General features: G+C 48.3%; 1 protein-coding gene across 1 annotated transcript in view; it reads right to left on the bottom strand.

Annotated features, from left to right (window-relative positions):
- Window positions 1–8040: 8040 nt before the first annotated feature.
- The window catches only part of LOC134671738 (protein fem-1 homolog B), a 31021-nt gene continuing 15146 nt past the window's right edge, over window positions 8041–23915 (bottom strand). Inside the window, exons 8-14 of the mRNA XM_063529562.1 lie at window positions 17282–17365; window positions 16675–16770; window positions 15446–15556; window positions 14819–14952; window positions 14122–14240; window positions 9930–10049; window positions 8041–8251 (exon numbers count right to left, since the gene is read on the bottom strand). Of these exons, the coding sequence (XP_063385632.1) occupies window positions 8088–8251; window positions 9930–10049; window positions 14122–14240; window positions 14819–14952; window positions 15446–15556; window positions 16675–16770; window positions 17282–17365 (828 nt within the window). The 3' untranslated portion in view covers window positions 8041–8087. The remainder of the gene's footprint in view (window positions 8252–9929; window positions 10050–14121; window positions 14241–14818; window positions 14953–15445; window positions 15557–16674; window positions 16771–17281; window positions 17366–23915) is intronic.

The following is a 23915-nucleotide window of genomic DNA, read 5'->3' as shown; positions in this document are numbered from 1 at the left end:
AGAAACTGAAAGTGTCTGAGCCCCTCCCTGATGCTACCGGCGTTAGGTAATACCTTTATTACCATATTAATCCCTGATCATAACTTGATGCATCCAATGACTTCTCTTTACTTAAAAACTATCAAATTAACATTTTCGCATGGCAAGGTTTGGCGTTTGGCTGACCAAAATGCAAGTCCAATTAGGTATTTGGATGCGAGATTCGATAAGCTCTCTAGGGTGAGTATTATATTCTCTGTCTCTAGGTAACTATTAGGTTGATAAATAAATATAAATATCATCAATGCTTAGGGCGGTTTCAGACTAGCGTTTTATACGAGCGTACGCGTACGCGCGTGTCAGCTCGTATGGACCAAATTTATAGAAAAGTAACGCGCGTGTAAGCTCGTAAACATCAAATGTAGGATAATGTAACGCGTGTGTGAGCTCGTACCGGCGAAACGACCGTATACGCGCAGAAATACCTATACGCTAGTCTATAACCTACCTTCAAAAATATACCCTCTACCTAGTTACATACATAAAGGGTAAACAATGCTTAGTTAACGCCTTCACTAAGAACCTTCTACAGCGATCAAAAGCACTGAAAGTTACGAAATGACATGAAAGTCGTAAAATGCAGTCTGGTTTGACAATGGCCGAAATATCCAATTTGGAGTGAGGCGAGAATCCGAGAAAGGCAGGGCGCATTCCGAGGGACTACCGCCGACGCCCCGCCGGGCGTTTACGATTACGTCGAGACTAGTTGATAATAAGGACTGAACGTGTACCCCTAATCGGCTTCGGGCTTCTATTCACACATGAAAAATTTTATTTTTCACTGACAAAAAAAGAGCATAACTGCAGTTGCAGTTAGTAACATCACATAATAAATAATAGTACTAGGTACAGAAGACTCACTCTCTAACAAAACGCGTGTTACGATCAGCACAGATATGGCCGCTAGGTGGCGCCACGCGCGGCTTATGGCTTTCCCCAAAATTGGTGCGGAAGGGATGTACTTTTAGCTACCTGTAGCAAAGCGACGAAATCGCGGAGTGAGCCACGCCTGGTAACATGTAGTTAAGCTTGGAATAATTAAAAGTGGAAAAATTACTGTTGATGTACTGGTTGAGACTTAACTCACGGCCACTGGATCGATACTCCAGCGCTCTGCCATTGGAGCCACCAAGACTTCATCCATAGCCAGAAAATCTTTCCACCATATAGGTCAAGGGGACCCTAGCGACATCTACCGTAAGACACCGGAGTTCCAAGTCACAGTGGCGTAGCTAGCATGGGTGGCACCCGGTGCGGAAATTGTGGATGTCACCCCAAAATTCAATCAATGTTATAAAATATATTTAAAAAGAGTAATTGTATTTTAAGTTTAACTTTTTATCTCAGGATTTACTCCATTGCTTTCATTTTACATGATTTTACGAATTTTTGTAGGTGGCACTACTGATGTTCACGGTCGGGTGTCACCCCTAAATGGGTGACACCCGGGGCGGACCGCCCCCGCCGCCCCCCCCCCCCCCCTAGCTACGCCACTGCCAAGTCATATAATAATATCTATAGTGCGTCAAGCAAATCTTGTCAGTAGCAATGTAAAGCAAACTAAAGTAGGGCAACACTCAAAGAGTAGTATTGCGCTAAGAAAAGCAGCAATGTACAATGTACATCGAACCAAAACTTTTTTTTCCGCTGAGCGCGCCTTGTCACGTACGTCAATTCAAATTGTCACTTGCGGATTCTCTATTGAAAATGTTTGAAATTGTTATTAATACGTATGGACGGACAATTTAAAAGCGGTGTGTGATGTTGATAAAAATGATTAACTAATTTGAAGATCTCAAAATAAAATTGTAAGTGGACTATGCCGTTAAACAAGAATGTATGAATAAAATCATTGCTTCAGCAGGTAGATGTCATACTGGATTTTCACATTTTATTAGATTTCTCAGTTGGCACTGTAGGCATTGTAGGCACCTTAGCTTTAATTAAGCACAGTCTTGTTTAATATATTGGTTTTTAATGGTGACACAGCAGAAATATCTCTTGAAATAGAATCGATTCAGAATATAAACATTGTAAACCATTTGTAAACAAACAAGATGAAGGCTGTCATTCACGATCCACATTCCACAGATAAAACACAGATGGCACGCGATTTTCGAATTATTCGAACACAGTGTTGCTAACCCGCGATTTTTCAAATTTGCCGCCGTTTGCTACTGACAAGATTTGCTTGACCCAGTATAGTTCACAAACTATCATATGTTTATTATTCGGTTTATGACAGTTACCAGTTATTTTATACATTTTAGAGTCTGGCTAGCCAAAAATTGTTGACAAATATTTCGTTGTTGTATCACCAATTGTCTATGATTTAAAAAAAAGCTAAAAGTCAGTTGTCAATTTATGTCATTCATTCAAATTGTTTTCGGTTTTCATGGGATATATTTTACATAATATTTGTAATGTCTATACTGAGTGAGGTTCGCAAAGTGTTATTTAAGATCGTAGATAATTACGTCAATGTGCGAAGTCGACGTGTAGCGTTATATAACGAAAAACTGCAATGTTTACAACTCCGTAACAAATGTAAATAAATTAGGAGGTTGGTGCTTTATAAATATTTTGATACTTAGCATTTACCATATTTGGCATAGTACTTATGTATTTTTTTTGGTGATAGATTAATATTACGGTATTATCGAGCAAGGTCTTTATTTACACTACATTTCATTATTCGCATTGTTACAATGGTATATGGTGAGAAAGTGTTAACATATGTATTTATTGTTGACTGTACTTTACAGAGTGGTAGAAATTATGTGAGCTGACTTTGAGTGCATGTCAACGTATATTTAACTTATATCCTTAGGTATAATCCTTTCTAATACCTTGCGTGTGCATAGAAAATCAAAAATATTTTCTAGCATCAAAACTATTGTTCCTACTACACAAAGTGTGACCAGCCCAAGATTTTTTGAATTTCCCGCCAAACATTTAAGTAAAATTTCAGTAGCCAGACTCTATGGAATATTACGTGGAGAAAAAAAAAACGAAACTACATTTTGATCCAACATTTTATTTGTCGCACATTTGACAAAATATCCCACCGTCTATCTATCTGCACAGATAAATAATCTTATATACAATCATTTTACAGTTTCCAAAACTGTCTAACAGTTATTATCTAGTCTCTCTAGATATCCTACCATGTACATGTAGCCACCACACGGGATTGTTATGCCATTTAGGGTTCTCGCTAAATTGGACATGCTATAGCGTAAGTATTAAACAACCAATTTAGTTAGGACCCTAAATGACGCAACAATCGCGGAGCGTGATGGTACAGTCGCCATGAGATATATCGGAGCGGCCAAGGTGCTCACAAATATCTGAACACGCCTCTATTGTCAGTGCGTTAGAGCGCGTGTTCAGATATTGTGAACACCTTGGCCGCTCCGATATATCTGATGGCGACTGTACTATGTCAGATTCGCTGTCACAATCGAAATGCTACCTGCAAATGACTTGTCATTTGTGAAAAATGTGGGTTTCTAGGTAACCATACTGCATTTTTTTTAAATTTTCCTATTATACAAGAATGTAAGTCCAAAGGTTAAACGAATGCGAAATACGGTTAGTATATAACCACGAATAGTAAAATAACGAACACAAATTTGCATTAGTCGAAAGAGTGTACTTTTTTAACATTTGTAAAGCTATGTCAAAAGGTTTATATTAATTTGGCATGTCAGAGAATTAGCTATAAGCGAGTAATGATAGGAATAATCCAACAAAATACATCAAGATTTTTTTTTCACTAACGTTGGTACCTATTTAATAACTAGCAGCATTACAAGTCTGGATTTGTGCGGTATTTCCTTTCTTATTTTAAGACTAAAATTTTAACACTATTGACACATATTAACGTCCTAATGTTACTAAACTGATCAAAATAACTTTAGAATAGGTAATGCAAAAATATGTGAAAAATGTATTGAATACATTAATTTTCAAATATTATAATATATGTTTATTTATTTGACAAACAGGTACCTCCATTCTAATAAGTACGAATAGTACGATATTGCTCGATGTTACAAAAATAGTGAATACTGTACAAAAATAATTCACGTCAGTTAAATGAATGTCATATTTTCGCATATAATAACAAAATATTTTAGTAGGTATTTATTTACAGAGAAAATTTTAATTAAACTAATATTTTTGACTAGAAATTAAAAAAAGGTCATTGAATAAAATCTTATTCGTAAATAAAAATTGTTACAAGTTCTGTGTAAATCTGAAAATACAGATGAAAAACCGTACAGTTGACTCGAATAATTTTATATGATATAATTTGCATATGTTCTAAGTTATTTCATTGGGACAATATTTAGGTAAGGCCTTTATTATATCAAGCATTTTTAAATATTTATTTTATTGATGATATGGCATGAATCTATACATACAATAGTCGCTTCTGTGCGTTCGTTACTATAGTGCGTCAAGCAAATCTTGTCAGTAGCAATGTAAAGCAAACTAAAGTAGGGCAACACTCAAAGAGTAGTATTGCGCTAAGAAAAGCAGCAATGTACAATGTACATCGAACCAAAACTTTTTTTTCCGCTGAGCGCGCCTTGTCACGTACGTCAATTCAAATTGTCACTTGCGGATTCTCTATTGAAAATGTTTGAAATTGTTATTAATACGTATGGACGGACAATTTAAAAGCGGTGTGTGATGTTGATAAAAATGATTAACTAATTTGAAGATCTCAAAATAAAATTGTAAGTGGACTATGCCGTTAAACAAGAATGTATGAATAAAATCATTGCTTCAGCAGGTAGATGTCATACTGGATTTTCACATTTTATTAGATTTCTCAGTTGGCACTGTAGGCATTGTAGGCACCTTAGCTTTAATTAAGCACAGTCTTGTTTAATATATTGGTTTTTAATGGTGACACAGCAGAAATATCTCTTGAAATAGAATCGATTCAGAATATAAACATTGTAAACCATTTGTAAACAAACAAGATGAAGGCTGTCATTCACGATCCACATTCCACAGATAAAACACAGATGGCACGCGATTTTCGAATTATTCGAACACAGTGTTGCTAACCCGCGATTTTTCAAATTTGCCGCCGTTTGCTACTGACAAGATTTGCTTGACCCAGTATATATAATATATAACAAGCTACCATCAAAACTATATTATATACTCCACTGAATTTTATTTACAATATATTTTCGGTCGCCTCATTTGGTCGCGTTTATTTGAGTAATGTATTTTTTAATACTATTTGCCTATAGAACCCTAAAAAGGCTATAACAAAGCTTACCAGATGGCGCTGTAATGACACGCTTAAAACAGCGCCCTCTTTAGTGAGCAATGGACTATTTTGAGTCTTAAAAGTGACAAAACTATGAGGCAGGCCAATTGTGTCAATTATTTTTATTTATAATGAATCAAATTTCAACGCTAGACTATTCTAACACATCTATTGTACTGAGAATATTGAGAGTTGTAAAATGTAGGGCTAATTCAATGTGACCACAATAAATGGGGTCTTAAAGACCCACGCTTGAGCGGTCGAAACCAAACCTCAACTCTTCAATCTGATAAGAAGCGTATACAGATATGTAAAATATTATACCAAAATTGAAATTGAATTCAGTGCGTAAGAAAATAAATCAAATTGGGATTATATTTGCGAATCTGGATACGCTTTATTTGAACATTTTTTTTAAAAAAAACTAACGTAGTTAAAGTCAGCAACTATTATGACTATGTTATGGTTATTAATTTTGGTTATAATTATAATCTCGAAATAACTTACTTGTTTTTTCTTTGCTGTGTCATGATAGTATTCTAATCTAATCTTTAAAATTTGATACCTAAATAGGAAAGTTAAAAGTTACTGACTTAACAACGCTTATTCTTGTACACATGTAGTGCATAATTATGGAAAACAATTGTTTTCCATCGTATTTTCTCGGAAACGTTCGTATCTGTCATGCTACTTCAGTCAACCACATTAATTATTGTACCGAGGTTGACTGAAATAGCAAGAAACGTTAGTAGGTACGTTTCCGTGAAAATACGATGAAAAATAATTATGCACTACATCTGTAAACAGTTCATAAAAATGCTCTCATAACCGCACTGGAGCTTACCCTACATTATAACTACATTATCACATTTAACTTGACCCCTACAATTCGTTAAATTAAACATTTTGAGCCACATCTATAACCTGAACACATATAACCCTGTGTTCTATAATTAATATATTTTTAGTAAAAATACACAAATTCCGAGATAAATGCTTTACATCGGACAAAAAGAAGTCGTGACGCGATATTGCGTCAAAAAATATTAAAACAATAATAAGTCCATAGATTGCATTTACATTTAGATAAGCTATCAAAGATTATTTGATTGCATAAGATATGTACAGTTCAAGATCAATTCGAGCTTCGAACGGGGTTGGTAACTGGCAAAGGTTTAGCATAGATGGCACCAGCATAGGTTTTTCCTGTATATATTTTAAAGGCATCCAGACCATACTCAATTGATAAATGTAGATGGCGCTGAACGGCCAAAATTATGCGGTTACTCTGGTTGCCAAAAGTTAACGTTTAAGTTAATTTGGTTACCACAAAACATGGCGCCTTCTTCAGCAGTAAAGCTTTAAAGAAAATAGTGATATCTTATCTTTTATTTAGACTTATCTTTATCTTATAATTTACATCATTACACAACCAAAGAATCTTTGCTATCATTAACAATTCCATCGAAACGATTTCGTTATAGTCAAGACTTAAATTTAAAACTTAAGGAACATAGAAATAAAGTAGTTTTTCGAGTGCCAGCTCAATATTTACAAGACACCACCGCCTATCGATATATGTACATTTGTCGATCAATTTTAGACTTTACATCTCATTGATAAAGTACTATTTTACTTTCATGAAATGGCAGCGAACAATTATTTAAAAACCTCTTCAGAGGCATTATTATAACTTTTAGTAACTCGTATTTCATAATAACTATTTTTATTGAATCAGATTTATCTTTCTTAGATTCAGATACGAGTTTGTAAAAGTTAGCTTGACATATTCTTAAATTAATTAAGGACTATCATGAGTGCTTGTTCCTTTCGATTTAATTCTAATTTAGACCTTATGATTTGTGAAATAAGGTATACAATTAAATAACTGACTAATTTTTAAAATGGGTGCATGGTTGCATACAAATATGTACAGGGTTTAGAAAGCTAATAGTTTTACTAACTGTACTGTTGCTACCCATGTGTAAGTACCAATGAAAATATCTGTGTATTTGACACTACATTACGCGTTCGTCTATTCCTTCAATAGTCTCGTACAAACGTCAACACAACTGTACATCGGTCGCATAATGGCCACCGATGTACAGTTAACAGTGTGGGCGATGGTACTAATTGCACCTACATCGAGGCCTACTCCCTACACCCGCTCGGATGCGTGACCCCCTTATACGAGTCATCGCACATAACATGCCCGGTCCTACTGGATCGAGCGTATCCTCAAACCATAGACAAGACATCGTCCAGGCTGAGCATAGTAGCGCTACCCCCTCTGCCAGAATATACGGTAGGTTTACTCCATTTGCGAGTCAAGTATCTTTGTGTGACGTCCGTGTCTTTGAACGGACCAATCACGGCACGGGACTCGCTCACCTCGTCCCCCGCACCCCAGTATTTTTGCCAGCATCGGTTTCATGAAATATTTGCTCTAAACTCCGTCTAGAGCAGCGGTCGGCAACCTTTTAGCAGCCAAGGGCCACATAGTAGTTAACGGAGGTGACGCGGGCCGTACTTTGTGAATATTTATGACTTTATGAGACATTGTCGTTTGTCACTATTACATACAAAATAGCCAAGGCGGCTCTCGGGCCGCAACTGCCGCAAGTGACAGGTTTACGAGTCGCACGCGGCCCGCGGGCCGCAGGTTGCCGACCGCTGATCTAAAGGATTCCCAGTCTATGCCTCAAGTTCTCCAGAAAGGGGACAAGCACTAATGATGTGTCAGGTGGTGTTCTCAACACTCCTTGGCTGGTTTGACGCCGTGCATCTCTAGGAAGGAGTGGAGGACCCGGGGGGTCTGCGAGGGGGGGTAGCGGCGCTGGTGCAGCGCGAGCGTGGCGGCGGCGAGGCAGGAGAGGCGCGGGGAGAGCGCGGCGCGGACCACGGTCTCGGCCGGACCTGGGGAGAGATGATTCGTTTTAGTCTTATAATAGATACGATCAAAAGCAAAATGAAATCAAAATATTAGCAACTTAGTAAAATTTTTGGACCGAAAAGTTGGGAGAATTACACTCGTGCGTGTGTAAGATATAGGGCCAGTTGCACCAACCACATTTGACAGACTGATCAACGTCAGCCGGCGCGCCGCGGCGCGCCACTATGAAACTTTCCATACACAAAAATTTTGCGAACTCTTTAATTATGTAAGACTCACCACCGATGGCGGCGACGAGCGGTGTGATGCCGTCGCAGTCGACGGCGTCCGCGTGCGCGCCGCGCGCCAGCAACTCGAACACCACGCTGCGCAGCGACGCTGCCCACTGTGCTCTCGTGTCTGTTCAAACTGTAGCGCCTGCATTATGTAAGACTCACCACCGATGGCGGCGACGAGCGGTGTGATGCCGTCGCAGTCAACGGCGTCCGCGTGCGCGCCGCGCGCCAGCAACTCGAACACCACGCTGCGCAGCGACGCTGCCCACTGTGCTCTCGTGTCTGTTCAAACTGTAGCGCCTGCATTATGTAAGACTCACCACCGATGGCGGCGACGAGCGGTGTGATGCCGTCGCAGTCAACGGCGTCCGCGTGCGCGCCGCGCGCCAGCAACTCGAACACCACGCTGCGCAGCGACGCTGCCCACTGTGCTCTCGTGTCTGTTCAAACTGTAGCGCCTGCATTATGTAAGACTCACCACCGATGGCGGCGACGAGCGGTGTGATGCCGTCGCAGTCAACGGCGTCCGCGTGCGCGCCGCGCGCCAGCAACTCGAACACCACGCTGCGCAGCGACGCTGCCCACTGTGCTCTCGTGTCTGTTCAAACTGTAGCGCCTGCATTATGTAAGACTCACCACCGATGGCGGCGACGAGCGGTGTGATGCCGTCGCAGTCAACGGCGTCCGCGTGCGCGCCGCGCGCCAGCAACTCGAACACCACGCTGCGCAGCGACGCTGCCCACTGTGCTCTCGTGTCTGTTCAAACTGTAGCGCCTGCATTATGTAAGACTCACCACCGATGGCGGCGACGAGCGGTGTGATGCCGTCGCAGTCAACGGCGTCCGCGTGCGCGCCGCGCGCCAGCAACTCGAACACCACGCTGCGCAGCGACGCTGCCCACTGTGCTCTCGTGTCTGTTCAAACTGTAGCGCCTGCATTATGTAAGACTCACCACCGATGGCGGCGACGAGCGGTGTGATGCCGTCGCAGTCAACGGCGTCCGCGTGCGCGCCGCGCGCCAGCAACTCGAACACCACGCTGCGCAGCGACGCTGCCCACTGTGCTCTCGTGTCTGTTCAAACTGTAGCGCCTGCATTATGTAAGACTCACCACCGATGGCGGCGACGAGCGGTGTGATGCCGTCGCAGTCAACGGCGTCCGCGTGCGCGCCGCGCGCCAGCAACTCGAACACCACGCTGCGCAGCGACGCTGCCCACTGTGCTCTCGTGTCTGTTCAAACTGTAGCGCCTGCATTATGTAAGACTCACCACCGATGGCGGCGACGAGCGGTGTGATGCCGTCGCAGTCAACGGCGTCCGCGTGCGCGCCGCGCGCCAGAAACTCGAACACCACGCTGCGCAGCGACGCTGCCCACTGTGCTCTCGTGTCTGTTCAAACTGTAGCGCCTGCATTATGTAAGACTCACCACCGATGGCGGCGACGAGCGGTGTGATGCCGTCGCAGTCGACGGCGTCCGCGTGCGCGCCGCGCGCCAGCAACTCGAACACCACGCTGCGCAGCGACGCTGCCCACTGTGCTCTCGTGTCTGTTCAAACAAAATGTAGAGTTAGAACAAGATAAGTCTGTAACGATTTTGATAGCACACGCAATGCAAGTGTTATTTCAAGCCTTTATAAGGCAGAGGGAATATATTTCCCACCTGATTTTGTACTTTATTTCAAAGTGATAGAGTTAAATTTTGCATAATCTCTAACACGATTATGCTTTGTAAATATATGTGTATGACATATAAATAACACTTGCACTGCGTGTGCTATCAAAATCGTTAGACTTGTCATGGCCTAACTCTACTTATTAATATGGGTGCTCTGAATAAATAGATAAATATACAGGGTGGAAAGGCACGACGATCCTTTCCGCAAAAGGGGGATTGTTTAGCCTAAGCTCTATATTTTCTCCATAGAAACTATGTTAATATGGGCAACCGTTTCTAAATTATGGCCTTTTAAACATCCATGCAAAAAACTACTTTGTTCTAACCCTAACAGGTGCCAGGTCAATGAACTTACTTGTAAACAATCAGGCAATTATTCACGACAGGAAATTATGCTAATGTGTTGCCATCTAACCATTCTTAGGTCTGCTTACAACACGATAAGAATCGTTGCAGGATTTTCGCTTTCTTAGTGGTTCCACTTGTTCAATACTTGAATGGAGTAGTTATGTTATTCCTTAATATTAATAATACTAACCACAACATTGTTATTATTTACAACGACAGTTCAAATTGTGACAGTGACAACCACTCAAAAGTACGCAATCGTCTTATATCTCTGGTTTCCTTGACTGATAAAAAGGTTTGAGTTCTTAACACGTTTCATAAAATTATTTTCGAATAATTGGAAACTATCTAAAATAATAAAAAATTACAAGTAGGTTAGTTTGATGCACCAAATGAACTTGCAAAAATGAAATACTAAGAATAAATCAAGAATACATACTTCTTAAATACCTAACTAACAAACCTTCTTGCGTGGTAGGAAATAGACAAGACGTCTGATGTTTGAAATTAAATTGTCATTGAACTTTACTTATGTAATGTCATATTCTTCAAATAAAAATGCCGTTTATATGCCGTTGTTAGATGCTCGTGGTTATTTAAATTTATGGGGTTGTGCAAAAGATATGATGTCTCAAACGGAATGTGAAACTGCGGACGAAATGAGACAAACGCTAATTGCTAATTTTGACAATCTGCGGAGGAAAAATGACGAAGAGCATACAGTATCGCATGGGTAATGTGCGCGGTAGACGTGCGCGCCGCCGCGGCGCGCCGCCGCCATAAGGAGTCAGCGCGCCGCCGCCGCCGCCGGTACTTTAAAATTCGCGCCGAGACAAAGCCCGCAAGAGTACAAATTTAAAATCAATGGACATAAACCGCGTGCGACGTGCCTAGCTTTAGGGTTCCGACTGCTCCGTTTTTTCAAATTTATTGCTTGATTTATTTTAACCCTTAAATCGATAACGTCCACTATAATGGATATCCCAAGAAAAAATTCTGCACCAAATATTAAAGCATAGCGTTACTTTCCTCTGGTAGCGTAGTTTCCTGGTAGTGTAACCAGGAAACTACTCTACTAATACTACTTGAATGATATGTTATTTTTAAGTATGAGTGTATAAGAAAATATTGGGAACCAGTGTGAACATAATCTTTTTGTGAAAGTCCTACAGAACGCAGAACTTGCAAGGAAGCATCCGACAGACTGACATTTTACCCATATTTCATTATTTTTTGTATATGGCAGTATTAAGCAGAGTTAAAATAAAACGTGTAATAGGTTACTAACTGGTCTGTTTGTTACGTGGCAATATGATTTACATAAAAATTTTTTTTGTTTATGGGTAAAACAAGTGTAAAAAGTGTAATGTCCAGTATTTTGCCCGTTGTAATCGACAACACTGCACTTTTGCTAAGTCCAATATGTTAGACGTTGCCAAGTATGCGAAGAGTAAAATTATTAAATTTTCTGGTAGTTTTTGTGGTAAATAAATTAACCCTTCGAGTGGCATTGTCCTCCTCGAGGTCTCTACGGTAAGTGGCGGAGGCCGCGAGAAGGACAGACATAACAAGCCGGTTGAGTGGCGCAGCCATTTTGGAAAAATATACGTCAAGTGGCGGGGCCTCAACGGGTGATTATCGCGAATTTGGCGCGTGACTTTGTTTTACGCGGGAATTCGACCGTTAGGGAATACTGTCCTTGTTTATTGACGAATGCATCTTGCAAGAGTGAGCAAGCAAGGCATAGTTTTAACGGTTTTATTTTAGGCGCGAAATGTTGCGTCGCACAGATGCCGCGAGACGGTCTCTGCCAATTACGGGCTTGTTATGACCGAACCTTCTCGAGGCCTCTGCCACGCAAAGGCATATTAAAAAAAATGGCCGCGCCATTTCTCCTGCCGTTCAACCGAAGGTGCTGCCACCCGAAGGGTTAAATAGAGGGATGTTAGGTGTTTAACAAAACATTTTAAAAAGTCATTACTTGCCGTATTATGTAATGAACCAAATAGATAAAAAAAATGTTTTTATGGATTTTTCCCTGTGGATGTGGTGTGTGTGTGTGTGTATGTGTGTGTGTGTGTGCGTGTGTGTGTGTGCGCGCGCGCGTGTGCGTGTGTGTTTGTTTCCTGTTTGTGTGTGGATTTGTTTTCATCAAGAGACAGACCCGATTTCATTTGAGAAACTTGTTAGGAAAATTTTGATAAAAGTGCATGCAATATTGTAAAAACCATTGCTTAGATGTTACTGCTTCCTAGGATAACCCGCTGTTTGATTTAATGATAAATAAATGACGTCAATGACTGATAAAACTTTACCACCTACGAGCTATAAAGTTATTCCAAAAATATAAAATTATGTAATAGGTTTTAATTCAATTCCTTACATAAGTTGACATTATCGGTATGTGTATTTCTAATTAAAAAATGCAATTATTCTATATTTATTTCAAAAAACATGAATTGGACTAAAAAAAACCTTATGCATTATGCACATGAAGTAGGTAGTCTATACTCGGCAATGTCCAAAATACTGGACGTCTTTTCATTACGCGGCGTATCTTTTTACAAGCTTTTATTTACTTTCACCTGACCGTTGTCTGTCTGTCTGTGTGTAATCAAATCTTGCAAGTTAAATTTTATCCACTTCCCGGTTTCCGATTGAGCTGAAATTTTGCATACATACGTAAGTGGGGTGACAATGCAATATATGGTGTCATCGACCTGATCTGATGATGGAGACCGGAGGTGGCCATAGGAACTCAGTGATAAAACAACGAAACCTAATTGTGTTTGGGGTTTTTAGAATTGTCTCCATGAGTATTAGTTGCCTGTGGAAAAAAAAGTACAGTCGGCGATAAAAGCTTGTACCAAAAATGTAATTTTTGCCTAAAACTTATTATTTACACCGATCCTAGCAACGTCCAACATACTGAGATATGTTTTTCTCATGATATTTCTGCAATAAACCAAAAAAACGATGTAACAAGGTTTTTTTGAGATTTTTCCAGTGTTGACTTAAGAGTTAATCTTGGTTTCTCATTATACGTATATTGAAAAGTTGAAGATTCCACGCCGCCGGCGTTACGCCGCCGCCGTGGATTTTTTCGTGGCGCGCCGCCGCCCGATTTTTTTCACCCGGCGCGCACGTCTAGTGCGCGGGCTCGAGTGCGGGCTGTGGCGTACACAGAGGTACATTTGAACACCGTATGTGAAGAGAAGATAGTGTTAAATATTGGCAAAAAGTAATTATCTAAGAAAGTAATAAAATTGTTTGTAATATTTTTGCATTCACTTGATTTATTTGTCATTTATGCGTCATTCATACATCATTGCGATTCTGTCAACGATCGGAAAAAAGCGTAAAGTCTCGGCTTTCCCGACGGAGATCCTTAATCTAGCCGTCATGTGCACATGCTATAGGGTTATCACCACAGTTAAAAAGTAGAAAATTTGGTATTTTTATTTTTTACTCAATTAACGATTCTTACCTACCATTACCAATCTGCTCTGTATCACTTAAACGACCTAATACTTCCGGGAAGGATCGTCGTGCCTTTCCACCCTGTTAATTTCACAATATTTTGATAGGCACCTACCTGGTATGAGCTGGTAGGAGATGAGCGCTACATGCAGCGCAGTGCGTCGCGCATCATCCGCCGCGTCCATTTCTACTCCGCAATCCAGCAACAACCGAGTTGTTCGCGGACAAGGGAACCTGCAGAATACACGACTTTAGAAAACAATAGTTCGCTTCAAATTGTTATAATAAATGTTCGGAAAGCCAGAACAAAAGAAATGTATGATTTTCTTCGGTGTCGAATGAATACGGTAAAATATCGAATATCTCTGTATATTTTCCTCGCAATCGAAGTGAAAAGCATCCGCCTGTCCGCGGCCAGGTGTAACAGGGTCTGTCCGGACCGTAGCCTCGCGTCGCGTAGCCTGACGATTGCTCTCATTACACTAGTGGGGTTCGACTATAACATGACTTACTGGCACACATCGCTGGTATGGAAGTCGTCGACCGGCGTCCGCCTGTCCGCAGCCAGATGTAGGAGGGTCTGTCCGGACCGTAGCCTCGCGTCGCGTAGCCTGTAGATTGCTCTCATTACACTAGTGGGGTTCGACTATAACATTACTTACTGGCACACATCGCTGGTATGGAAGTCGTCGACCGGCGTCCGCCTGTCCGCGGCCAGGTGTAACAGGGTCTGTCCGGACCGTAGCCTCGCGTCGCGTAGCCTGACGATTGCTCTCATTACACTAGTGGGGTTCGACTATAACATTACTTACTGGCACACATCGCTGGTATGGAAGTCGTCGACCGGCGTCCGCCTGTCCGCGGCCAGGTGTAGGAGGGTCTGTCCGGACCGTAGCCTCGCGTCGCGTAGCCTGAAGATTGCTCTTCTTACTGCGCTTGTGGTTTCCTAGCGAAATACATTCATATTAATGGGTTATAAAAAAATAGCAAATACTACATAACAAAGTATAGAAGAAACTAGTGCTTTGTGAAACAAACCACCAGAAATGTCATTAAAATGTAGAAGCGATTCATCAATAATGTGTCCAAAGAAATTAGGCGCCCGTGATTGACCGCATGGTTGTTTAGGAGATCAAGTTTTTTTTTAATTTAATGAATAAACAAACAAATTACAGTCTAGAAAGTTAATACAAGACCCATCGTAGGCAAAACCTTGAATTTTATAACATATAAATAACAACTTACCTCATTCTTCTTCTTCTTCCTCGCGTTATCCCGGCATTCTGCCACGGCTCATGGGAGCCTGGGGTCCGCTTGACAACTAATCCCATGATTTGACGTAGGCACCAGTTTTACGAAAGCGACTGCCATCTGACCTTCCAACCCAGAGGGTAAACTAGGCCTTATTGGGATTAGTCCGGTTTCCAACAACAACTTACCTCATTATTATCATCATTTTCTAACAGTCTAGCAGCGACGGCGACCAGGTACAGTGCGGTCCGCACGTTGCTCTCATACTCCTCCTGCAACACGTGCGCGCGACACAAGTTCTTAAATACACGTGCGGCCGTCTGTACCACACGGGCGTTAGTACATGCGGTGGAGTATTATGCATGCGTGCAATTACATTTCAGATACGGGGTTGTAATGTGGGGTCAATATTGGTATAAGATTATAATTCTACTGGCGCTATATTAAAGAAATAATACTGCAAAATAAATTGACTATGTACTAATAAAAAATGGATTTTATTATAAATTATTGTAGGCCCCTGAAGTTGTTACGGATATCTTTGTTAACACCACTTGCACCACCCCACTAATCCGGGGTTGACCGGTTAAACCTGGAGTTACCATGGTTACCAGTACAATTTGACACTGAGTTAACGGTTTAACGGGTTAACCCCGGGTTAGTAGATGGTGCATGAGGCCCTTAAAGATTATTCATTTAATATAAACTTACAACGTGCAAGTGCCGTTCTAGTTTTACACTTGCATTACGCGTAAGTAGTTATTTTCAATAGAATAGTAGTTATCATGCAACGTAATAAGACGCCCACTAGATAAAAGACAAATTCTATTCTAAAGGACTGTACAACATTTATATAAACTATTCTATTTACATACATGACCATAAAAGAGCAAACAAATCCTTTAAATGTTATGGAAAGCCGGTCGAAAACGTTACGTTTGACCGACAAGTTACAGTATAAAATTAACCTTAATACTGAAGTATTAAGGTTCATTTTATACTGTAACTTTCTAACTATCATGAATGATAAAATATACTATTGCGCGCTTTATAAAATATACGTGTAGTTTATTGCGAAGCCAAAGGAGCCACTTTTTTGATAACCCGGAATAAACCGTATGTTCTGCGAAGAAATTCAAAGGTGTATGTGAAGTCCCCAATCCGCATTGGGCTAGCGTGGGGACTATAGCCCAAGCCCTCTCGCGCTTGAGAGGAGGCCTGTGCCCAGCAGTGGGACGTATATAGGCTGAATTAGTAAACCGTATGTAGCGAAAAGGCCATCACAGAACCAGAAATGTGTATGGCATCATTTTACCCAGAATAATCATACAAATAACTGATTTGTCTTCTCTTTCACAGTACCGACACACACAAATGGTATGGAAACGTGACACAGCGTATTAAACAGAGGACTCACTATCAAGGATTCCGGATCGTGGTTCGGTTGGTGTGTCTCAAGCCTTTTGGTGCCCCGCCTTAGTTCTTCCGCGCACGCTTCTAGGACGTAGCACACCTTGCCAAGAAATTATGGTATTAGTACTGTCTCAAAGGATACAATAAGTAGAAAACATACCTTTTAACCCTTAAACGCACTAAAGCCATATTGGGACAATGAAGAAAATTCAATTGTAAATTTAAGAGTTAAAGTTAAGATATGGGGCTTTTTCGAAGACTTTTAACCCAACGACCAACACAACAGATATTTGTAAGGTTAATGTGGAGAAGACCATCTATCAGGTAAGACCGTCTGTGAGCTCTTTCGTAGCTTCTAACTCTTGCGTTTGTATACACTCCACTTACAGAAGGTCGGTAGAGAAGAAAGAGCGAACCTCTTCTTTTCTGTCTGAGTGGAGTACGTATACAAATACGGGAGTTTCTCACCCTATAACGGTCGGTCTTCTCAACCCTAAATTCTATATGTCGGTTTTCTCCATATTGACCTAAATAGAATAGAATTTCGGGAAAAAGCTTTAGTAAAAGGGCATAAAGATTTTGTAAAACATAAATTACATAGTATGACTCACCTTATCTAATGGTAATTCAATTCCAATATGGATCATCTGTGAGAAAACCTGAGCAAATCTTAGCAAGTCCTTTACCACGGAGACCTGTAACAAAATACATTCATATTTTTATTTTTTTGTTGAAAAACTGTAGAGGGAGTATCGAAATGTATCTAAGGATGGTATTTCATCTGTCCAATATCATGGTCCAACGTGTATCGCCAGCCCCTCCATGTACTAACCGAGTTATGCTGCCTCAGTAGCAGCGCGTGTCGCCACAGAGCGAGGCAGCGGTCGAAGCGCGCCTCGTCGGCGAACACGGCGCCGCGGAACACGATGGGGTGCGGCAGGTCGGGGCAGCACCGCCAGCCCCTCCATGTACTAACCGAGTTATGCTGCCTCAGTAGCAGCGCGTGTCGCCACAGAGCGAGGCAGCGGTCGAAGCGCGCCTCGTCGGCGAACACGGCGCCGCGGAACACGATGGGGTGCGGCAGGTCGGGGCAGCACCGCCAGCCCCTCCATGTACTAACCGAGTTATGCTGCCTCAGTAGCAGCGCGTGTCGCCACAGAGCGAGGCAGCGGTCGAAGCGCGCCTCGTCGGCGAACACGGCGCCGCGGAACACGATGGGGTGCGGCAGGTCGGGGCAGCACCGCCAGCCCCTCCATGTACTAACCGAGTTATGCTGCCTCAGTAGCAGCGCGTGTCGCCACAGAGCGAGGCAGCGGTCGAAGCGCGCCTCGTCGGCGAACACGGCGCCGCGGAACACGATGGGGTGCGGCAGGTCGGGGCAGCACCGCCAGCCCCTCCATGTACTAACCGAGTTATGCTGCCTCAGTAGCAGCGCGTGTCGCCACAGAGCGAGGCAGCGGTCGAAGCGCGCCTCGTCGGCGAACACGGCGCCGCGGAACACGATGGGGTGCGGCAGGTCGGGGCAGCACCGCCAGCCCCTCCATGTACTAACCGAGTTATGCTGCCTCAGTAGCAGCGCGTGTCGCCACAGAGCGAGGCAGCGGTCGAAGCGCGCCTCGTCGGCGAACACGGCGCCGCGGAACACGATGGGGTGCGGCAGGTCGGGGCAGCACCGCCAGCCCCTCCATGTACTAACCGAGTTATGCTGCCTCAGTAGCAGCGCGTGTCGCCACAGAGCGAGGCAGCGGTCGAAGCGCGCCTCGTCGGCGAACACGGCGCCGCGGAACACGATGGGGTGCGGCAGGTCGGGGCAGCACCGCCAGCCCCTCCATGTACTAACCGAGTTATGCTGCCTCAGTAGCAGCGCGTGTCGCCACAGAGCGAGGCAGCGGTCGAAGCGCGCCTCGTCGGCGAACACGGCGCCGCGGAACACGATGGGGTGCGGCAGGTCGGGGCAGCACCGCCAGCCCCTCCATGTACTAACCGAGTTATGCTGCCTCAGTAGCAGCGCGTGTCGCCACAGAGCGAGGCAGCGGTCGAAGCGCGCCTCGTCGGCGAACACGGCGCCGCGGAACACGATGGGGTGCGGCAGGTCGGGGCAGCACCGCCAGCCCCTCCATGTACTAACCGAGTTATGCTGCCTCAGTAGCAGCGCGTGTCGCCACAGAGCGAGGCAGCGGTCGAAGCGCGCCTCGTCGGCGAACACGGCGCCGCGGAACACGATGGGGTGCGGCAGGTCGGGGCAGCACCGCCAGCCCCTCCATGTACTAACCGAGTTATGCTGCCTCAGTAGCAGCGCGTGTCGCCACAGAGCGAGGCAGCGGTCGAAGCGCGCCTCGTCGGCGAACACGGCGCCGCGGAACACGATGGGGTGCGGCAGGTCGGGGCAGCACCGCCAGCCCCTCCATGTACTAACCGAGTTATGCTGCCTCAGTAGCAGCGCGTGTCGCCACAGAGCGAGGCAGCGGTCGAAGCGCGCCTCGTCGGCGAACACGGCGCCGCGGAACACGATGGGGTGCGGCAGGTCGGGGCAGCACCGCCAGCCCCTCCATGTACTAACCGAGTTATGCTGCCTCAGTAGCAGCGCGTGTCGCCACAGAGCGAGGCAGCGGTCGAAGCGCGCCTCGTCGGCGAACACGGCGCCGCGGAACACGATGGGGTGCGGCAGGTCGGGGCAGCACCGCCAGCCCCTCCATGTACTAACCGAGTTATGCTGCCTCAGTAGCAGCGCGTGTCGCCACAGAGCGAGGCAGCGGTCGAAGCGCGCCTCGTCGGCGAACACGGCGCCGCGGAACACGATGGGGTGCGGCAGGTCGGGGCAGCACCGCCAGCCCCTCCATGTACTAACCGAGTTATGCTGCCTCAGTAGCAGCGCGTGTCGCCACAGAGCGAGGCAGCGGTCGAAGCGCGCCTCGTCGGCGAACACGGCGCCGCGGAACACGATGGGGTGCGGCAGGTCGGGGCAGCACCGCCAGCCCCTCCATGTACTAACCGAGTTATGCTGCCTCAGTAGCAGCGCGTGTCGCCACAGAGCGAGGCAGCGGTCGAAGCGCGCCTCGTCGGCGAACACGGCGCCGCGGAACACGATGGGGTGCGGCAGGTCGGGGCAGCACCGCCAGCCCCTCCATGTACTAACCGAGTTATGCTGCCTCAGTAGCAGCGCGTGTCGCCACAGAGCGAGGCAGCGGTCGAAGCGCGCCTCGTCGGCGAACACGGCGCCGCGGAACACGATGGGGTGCGGCAGGTCGGGGCAGCACCGCCAGCCCCTCCATGTACTAACCGAGTTATGCTGCCTCAGTAGCAGCGCGTGTCGCCACAGAGCGAGGCAGCGGTCGAAGCGCGCCTCGTCGGCGAACACGGCGCCGCGGAACACGATGGGGTGCGGCAGGTCGGGGCAGCACCGCCAGCCCCTCCATGTACTAACCGAGTTATGCTGCCTCAGTAGCAGCGCGTGTCGCCACAGAGCGAGGCAGCGGTCGAAGCGCGCCTCGTCGGCGAACACGGCGCCGCGGAACACGATGGGGTGCGGCAGGTCGGGGCAGCACCGCCAGCCCCTCCATGTACTAACCGAGTTATGCTGCCTCAGTAGCAGCGCGTGTCGCCACAGAGCGAGGCAGCGGTCGAAGCGCGCCTCGTCGGCGAACACGGCGCCGCGGAACACGATGGGGTGCGGCAGGTCGGGGCAGCACCGCCAGCCCCTCCATGTACTAACCGAGTTATGCTGCCTCAGTAGCAGCGCGTGTCGCCACAGAGCGAGGCAGCGGTCGAAGCGCGCCTCGTCGGCGAACACGGCGCCGCGGAACACGATGGGGTGCGGCAGGTCGGGGCAGCACCGCCAGCCCCTCCATGTACTAACCGAGTTATGCTGCCTCAGTAGCAGCGCGTGTCGCCACAGAGCGAGGCAGCGGTCGAAGCGCGCCTCGTCGGCGAACACGGCGCCGCGGAACACGATGGGGTGCGGCAGGTCGGGGCAGCACCGCCAGCCCCTCCATGTACTAACCGAGTTATGCTGCCTCAGTAGCAGCGCGTGTCGCCACAGAGCGAGGCAGCGGTCGAAGCGCGCCTCGTCGGCGAACACGGCGCCGCGGAACACGATGGGGTGCGGCAGGTCGGGGCAGCACCGCCAGCCCCTCCATGTACTAACCGAGTTATGCTGCCTCAGTAGCAGCGCGTGTCGCCACAGAGCGAGGCAGCGGTCGAAGCGCGCCTCGTCGGCGAACACGGCGCCGCGGAACACGATGGGGTGCGGCAGGTCGGGGCAGCACCGCCAGCCCCTCCATGTACTAACCGAGTTATGCTGCCTCAGTAGCAGCGCGTGTCGCCACAGAGCGAGGCAGCGGTCGAAGCGCGCCTCGTCGGCGAACACGGCGCCGCGGAACACGATGGGGTGCGGCAGGTCGGGGCAGCACCGCCAGCCCCTCCATGTACTAACCGAGTTATGCTGCCTCAGTAGCAGCGCGTGTCGCCACAGAGCGAGGCAGCGGTCGAAGCGCGCCTCGTCGGCGAACACGGCGCCGCGGAACACGATGGGGTGCGGCAGGTCGGGGCAGCACCGCCAGCCCCTCCATGTACTAACCGAGTTATGCTGCCTCAGTAGCAGCGCGTGTCGCCACAGAGCGAGGCAGCGGTCGAAGCGCGCCTCGTCGGCGAACACGGCGCCGCGGAACACGATGGGGTGCGGCAGGTCGGGGCAGCACCGCCAGCCCCTCCATGTACTAACCGAGTTATGCTGCCTCAGTAGCAGCGCGTGTCGCCACAGAGCGAGGCAGCGGTCGAAGCGCGCCTCGTCGGCGAACACGGCGCCGCGGAACACGATGGGGTGCGGCAGGTCGGGGCAGCACCGCCAGCCCCTCCATGTACTAACCGAGTTATGCTGCCTCAGTAGCAGCGCGTGTCGCCACAGAGCGAGGCAGCGGTCGAAGCGCGCCTCGTCGGCGAACACGGCGCCGCGGAACACGATGGGGTGCGGCAGGTCGGGGCAGCACCGCCAGCCCCTCCATGTACTAACCGAGTTATGCTGCCTCAGTAGCAGCGCGTGTCGCCACAGAGCGAGGCAGCGGTCGAAGCGCGCCTCGTCGGCGAACACGGCGCCGCGGAACACGATGGGGTGCGGCAGGTCGGGGCAGCACCGCCAGCCCCTCCATGTACTAACCGAGTTATGCTGCCTCAGTAGCAGCGCGTGTCGCCACAGAGCGAGGCAGCGGTCGAAGCGCGCCTCGTCGGCGAACACGGCGCCGCGGAACACGATGGGGTGCGGCAGGTCGGGGCAGCACCGCCAGCCCCTCCATGTACTAACCGAGTTATGCTGCCTCAGTAGCAGCGCGTGTCGCCACAGAGCGAGGCAGCGGTCGAAGCGCGCCTCGTCGGCGAACACGGCGCCGCGGAACACGATGGGGTGCGGCAGGTCGGGGCAGCACCGCCAGCCCCTCCATGTACTAACCGAGTTATGCTGCCTCAGTAGCAGCGCGTGTCGCCACAGAGCGAGGCAGCGGTCGAAGCGCGCCTCGTCGGCGAACACGGCGCCGCGGAACACGATGGGGTGCGGCAGGTCGGGGCAGCACCGCCAGCCCCTCCATGTACTAACCGAGTTATGCTGCCTCAGTAGCAGCGCGTGTCGCCACAGAGCGAGGCAGCGGTCGAAGCGCGCCTCGTCGGCGAACACGGCGCCGCGGAACACGATGGGGTGCGGCAGGTCGGGGCAGCACCGCCAGCCCCTCCATGTACTAACCGAGTTATGCTGCCTCAGTAGCAGCGCGTGTCGCCACAGAGCGAGGCAGCGGTCGAAGCGCGCCTCGTCGGCGAACACGGCGCCGCGGAACACGATGGGGTGCGGCAGGTCGGGGCAGCACCGCCAGCCCCTCCATGTACTAACCGAGTTATGCTGCCTCAGTAGCAGCGCGTGTCGCCACAGAGCGAGGCAGCGGTCGAAGCGCGCCTCGTCGGCGAACACGGCGCCGCGGAACACGATGGGGTGCGGCAGGTCGGGGCAGCACCGCCAGCCCCTCCATGTACTAACCGAGTTATGCTGCCTCAGTAGCAGCGCGTGTCGCCACAGAGCGAGGCAGCGGTCGAAGCGCGCCTCGTCGGCGAACACGGCGCCGCGGAACACGATGGGGTGCGGCAGGTCGGGGCAGCACCGCCAGCCCCTCCATGTACTAACCGAGTTATGCTGCCTCAGTAGCAGCGCGTGTCGCCACAGAGCGAGGCAGCGGTCGAAGCGCGCCTCGTCGGCGAACACGGCGCCGCGGAACACGATGGGGTGCGGCAGGTCGGGGCAGCACCGCCAGCCCCTCCATGTACTAACCGAGTTATGCTGCCTCAGTAGCAGCGCGTGTCGCCACAGAGCGAGGCAGCGGTCGAAGCGCGCCTCGTCGGCGAACACGGCGCCGCGGAACACGATGGGGTGCGGCAGGTCGGGGCAGCACCGCCAGCCCCTCCATGTACTAACCGAGTTATGCTGCCTCAGTAGCAGCGCGTGTCGCCACAGAGCGAGGCAGCGGTCGAAGCGCGCCTCGTCGGCGAACACGGCGCCGCGGAACACGATGGGGTGCGGCAGGTCGGGGCAGCACCGCCAGCCCCTCCATGTACTAACCGAGTTATGCTGCCTCAGTAGCAGCGCGTGTCGCCACAGAGCGAGGCAGCGGTCGAAGCGCGCCTCGTCGGCGAACACGGCGCCGCGGAACACGATGGGGTGCGGCAGGTCGGGGCAGCACCGCCAGCCCCTCCATGTACTAACCGAGTTATGCTGCCTCAGTAGCAGCGCGTGTCGCCACAGAGCGAGGCAGCGGTCGAAGCGCGCCTCGTCGGCGAACACGGCGCCGCGGAACACGATGGGGTGCGGCAGGTCGGGGCAGCACCGCCAGCCCCTCCATGTACTAACCGAGTTATGCTGCCTCAGTAGCAGCGCGTGTCGCCACAGAGCGAGGCAGCGGTCGAAGCGCGCCTCGTCGGCGAACACGGCGCCGCGGAACACGATGGGGTGCGGCAGGTCGGGGCAGCACCGCCAGCCCCTCCATGTACTAACCGAGTTATGCTGCCTCAGTAGCAGCGCGTGTCGCCACAGAGCGAGGCAGCGGTCGAAGCGCGCCTCGTCGGCGAACACGGCGCCGCGGAACACGATGGGGTGCGGCAGGTCGGGGCAGCACCGCCAGCCCCTCCATGTACTAACCGAGTTATGCTGCCTCAGTAGCAGCGCGTGTCGCCACAGAGCGAGGCAGCGGTCGAAGCGCGCCTCGTCGGCGAACA

The sequence above is a fragment of the Cydia fagiglandana genome, chromosome 16 (genome assembly GCF_963556715.1).
Source record: "Cydia fagiglandana chromosome 16, ilCydFagi1.1, whole genome shotgun sequence".
NCBI classification, from domain to species: domain Eukaryota; kingdom Metazoa; phylum Arthropoda; class Insecta; order Lepidoptera; family Tortricidae; genus Cydia; species Cydia fagiglandana.
The sequence above is the reverse complement of the archived record's forward strand: the minus strand, read 5'-3'. Positions and strand labels throughout refer to the sequence as shown.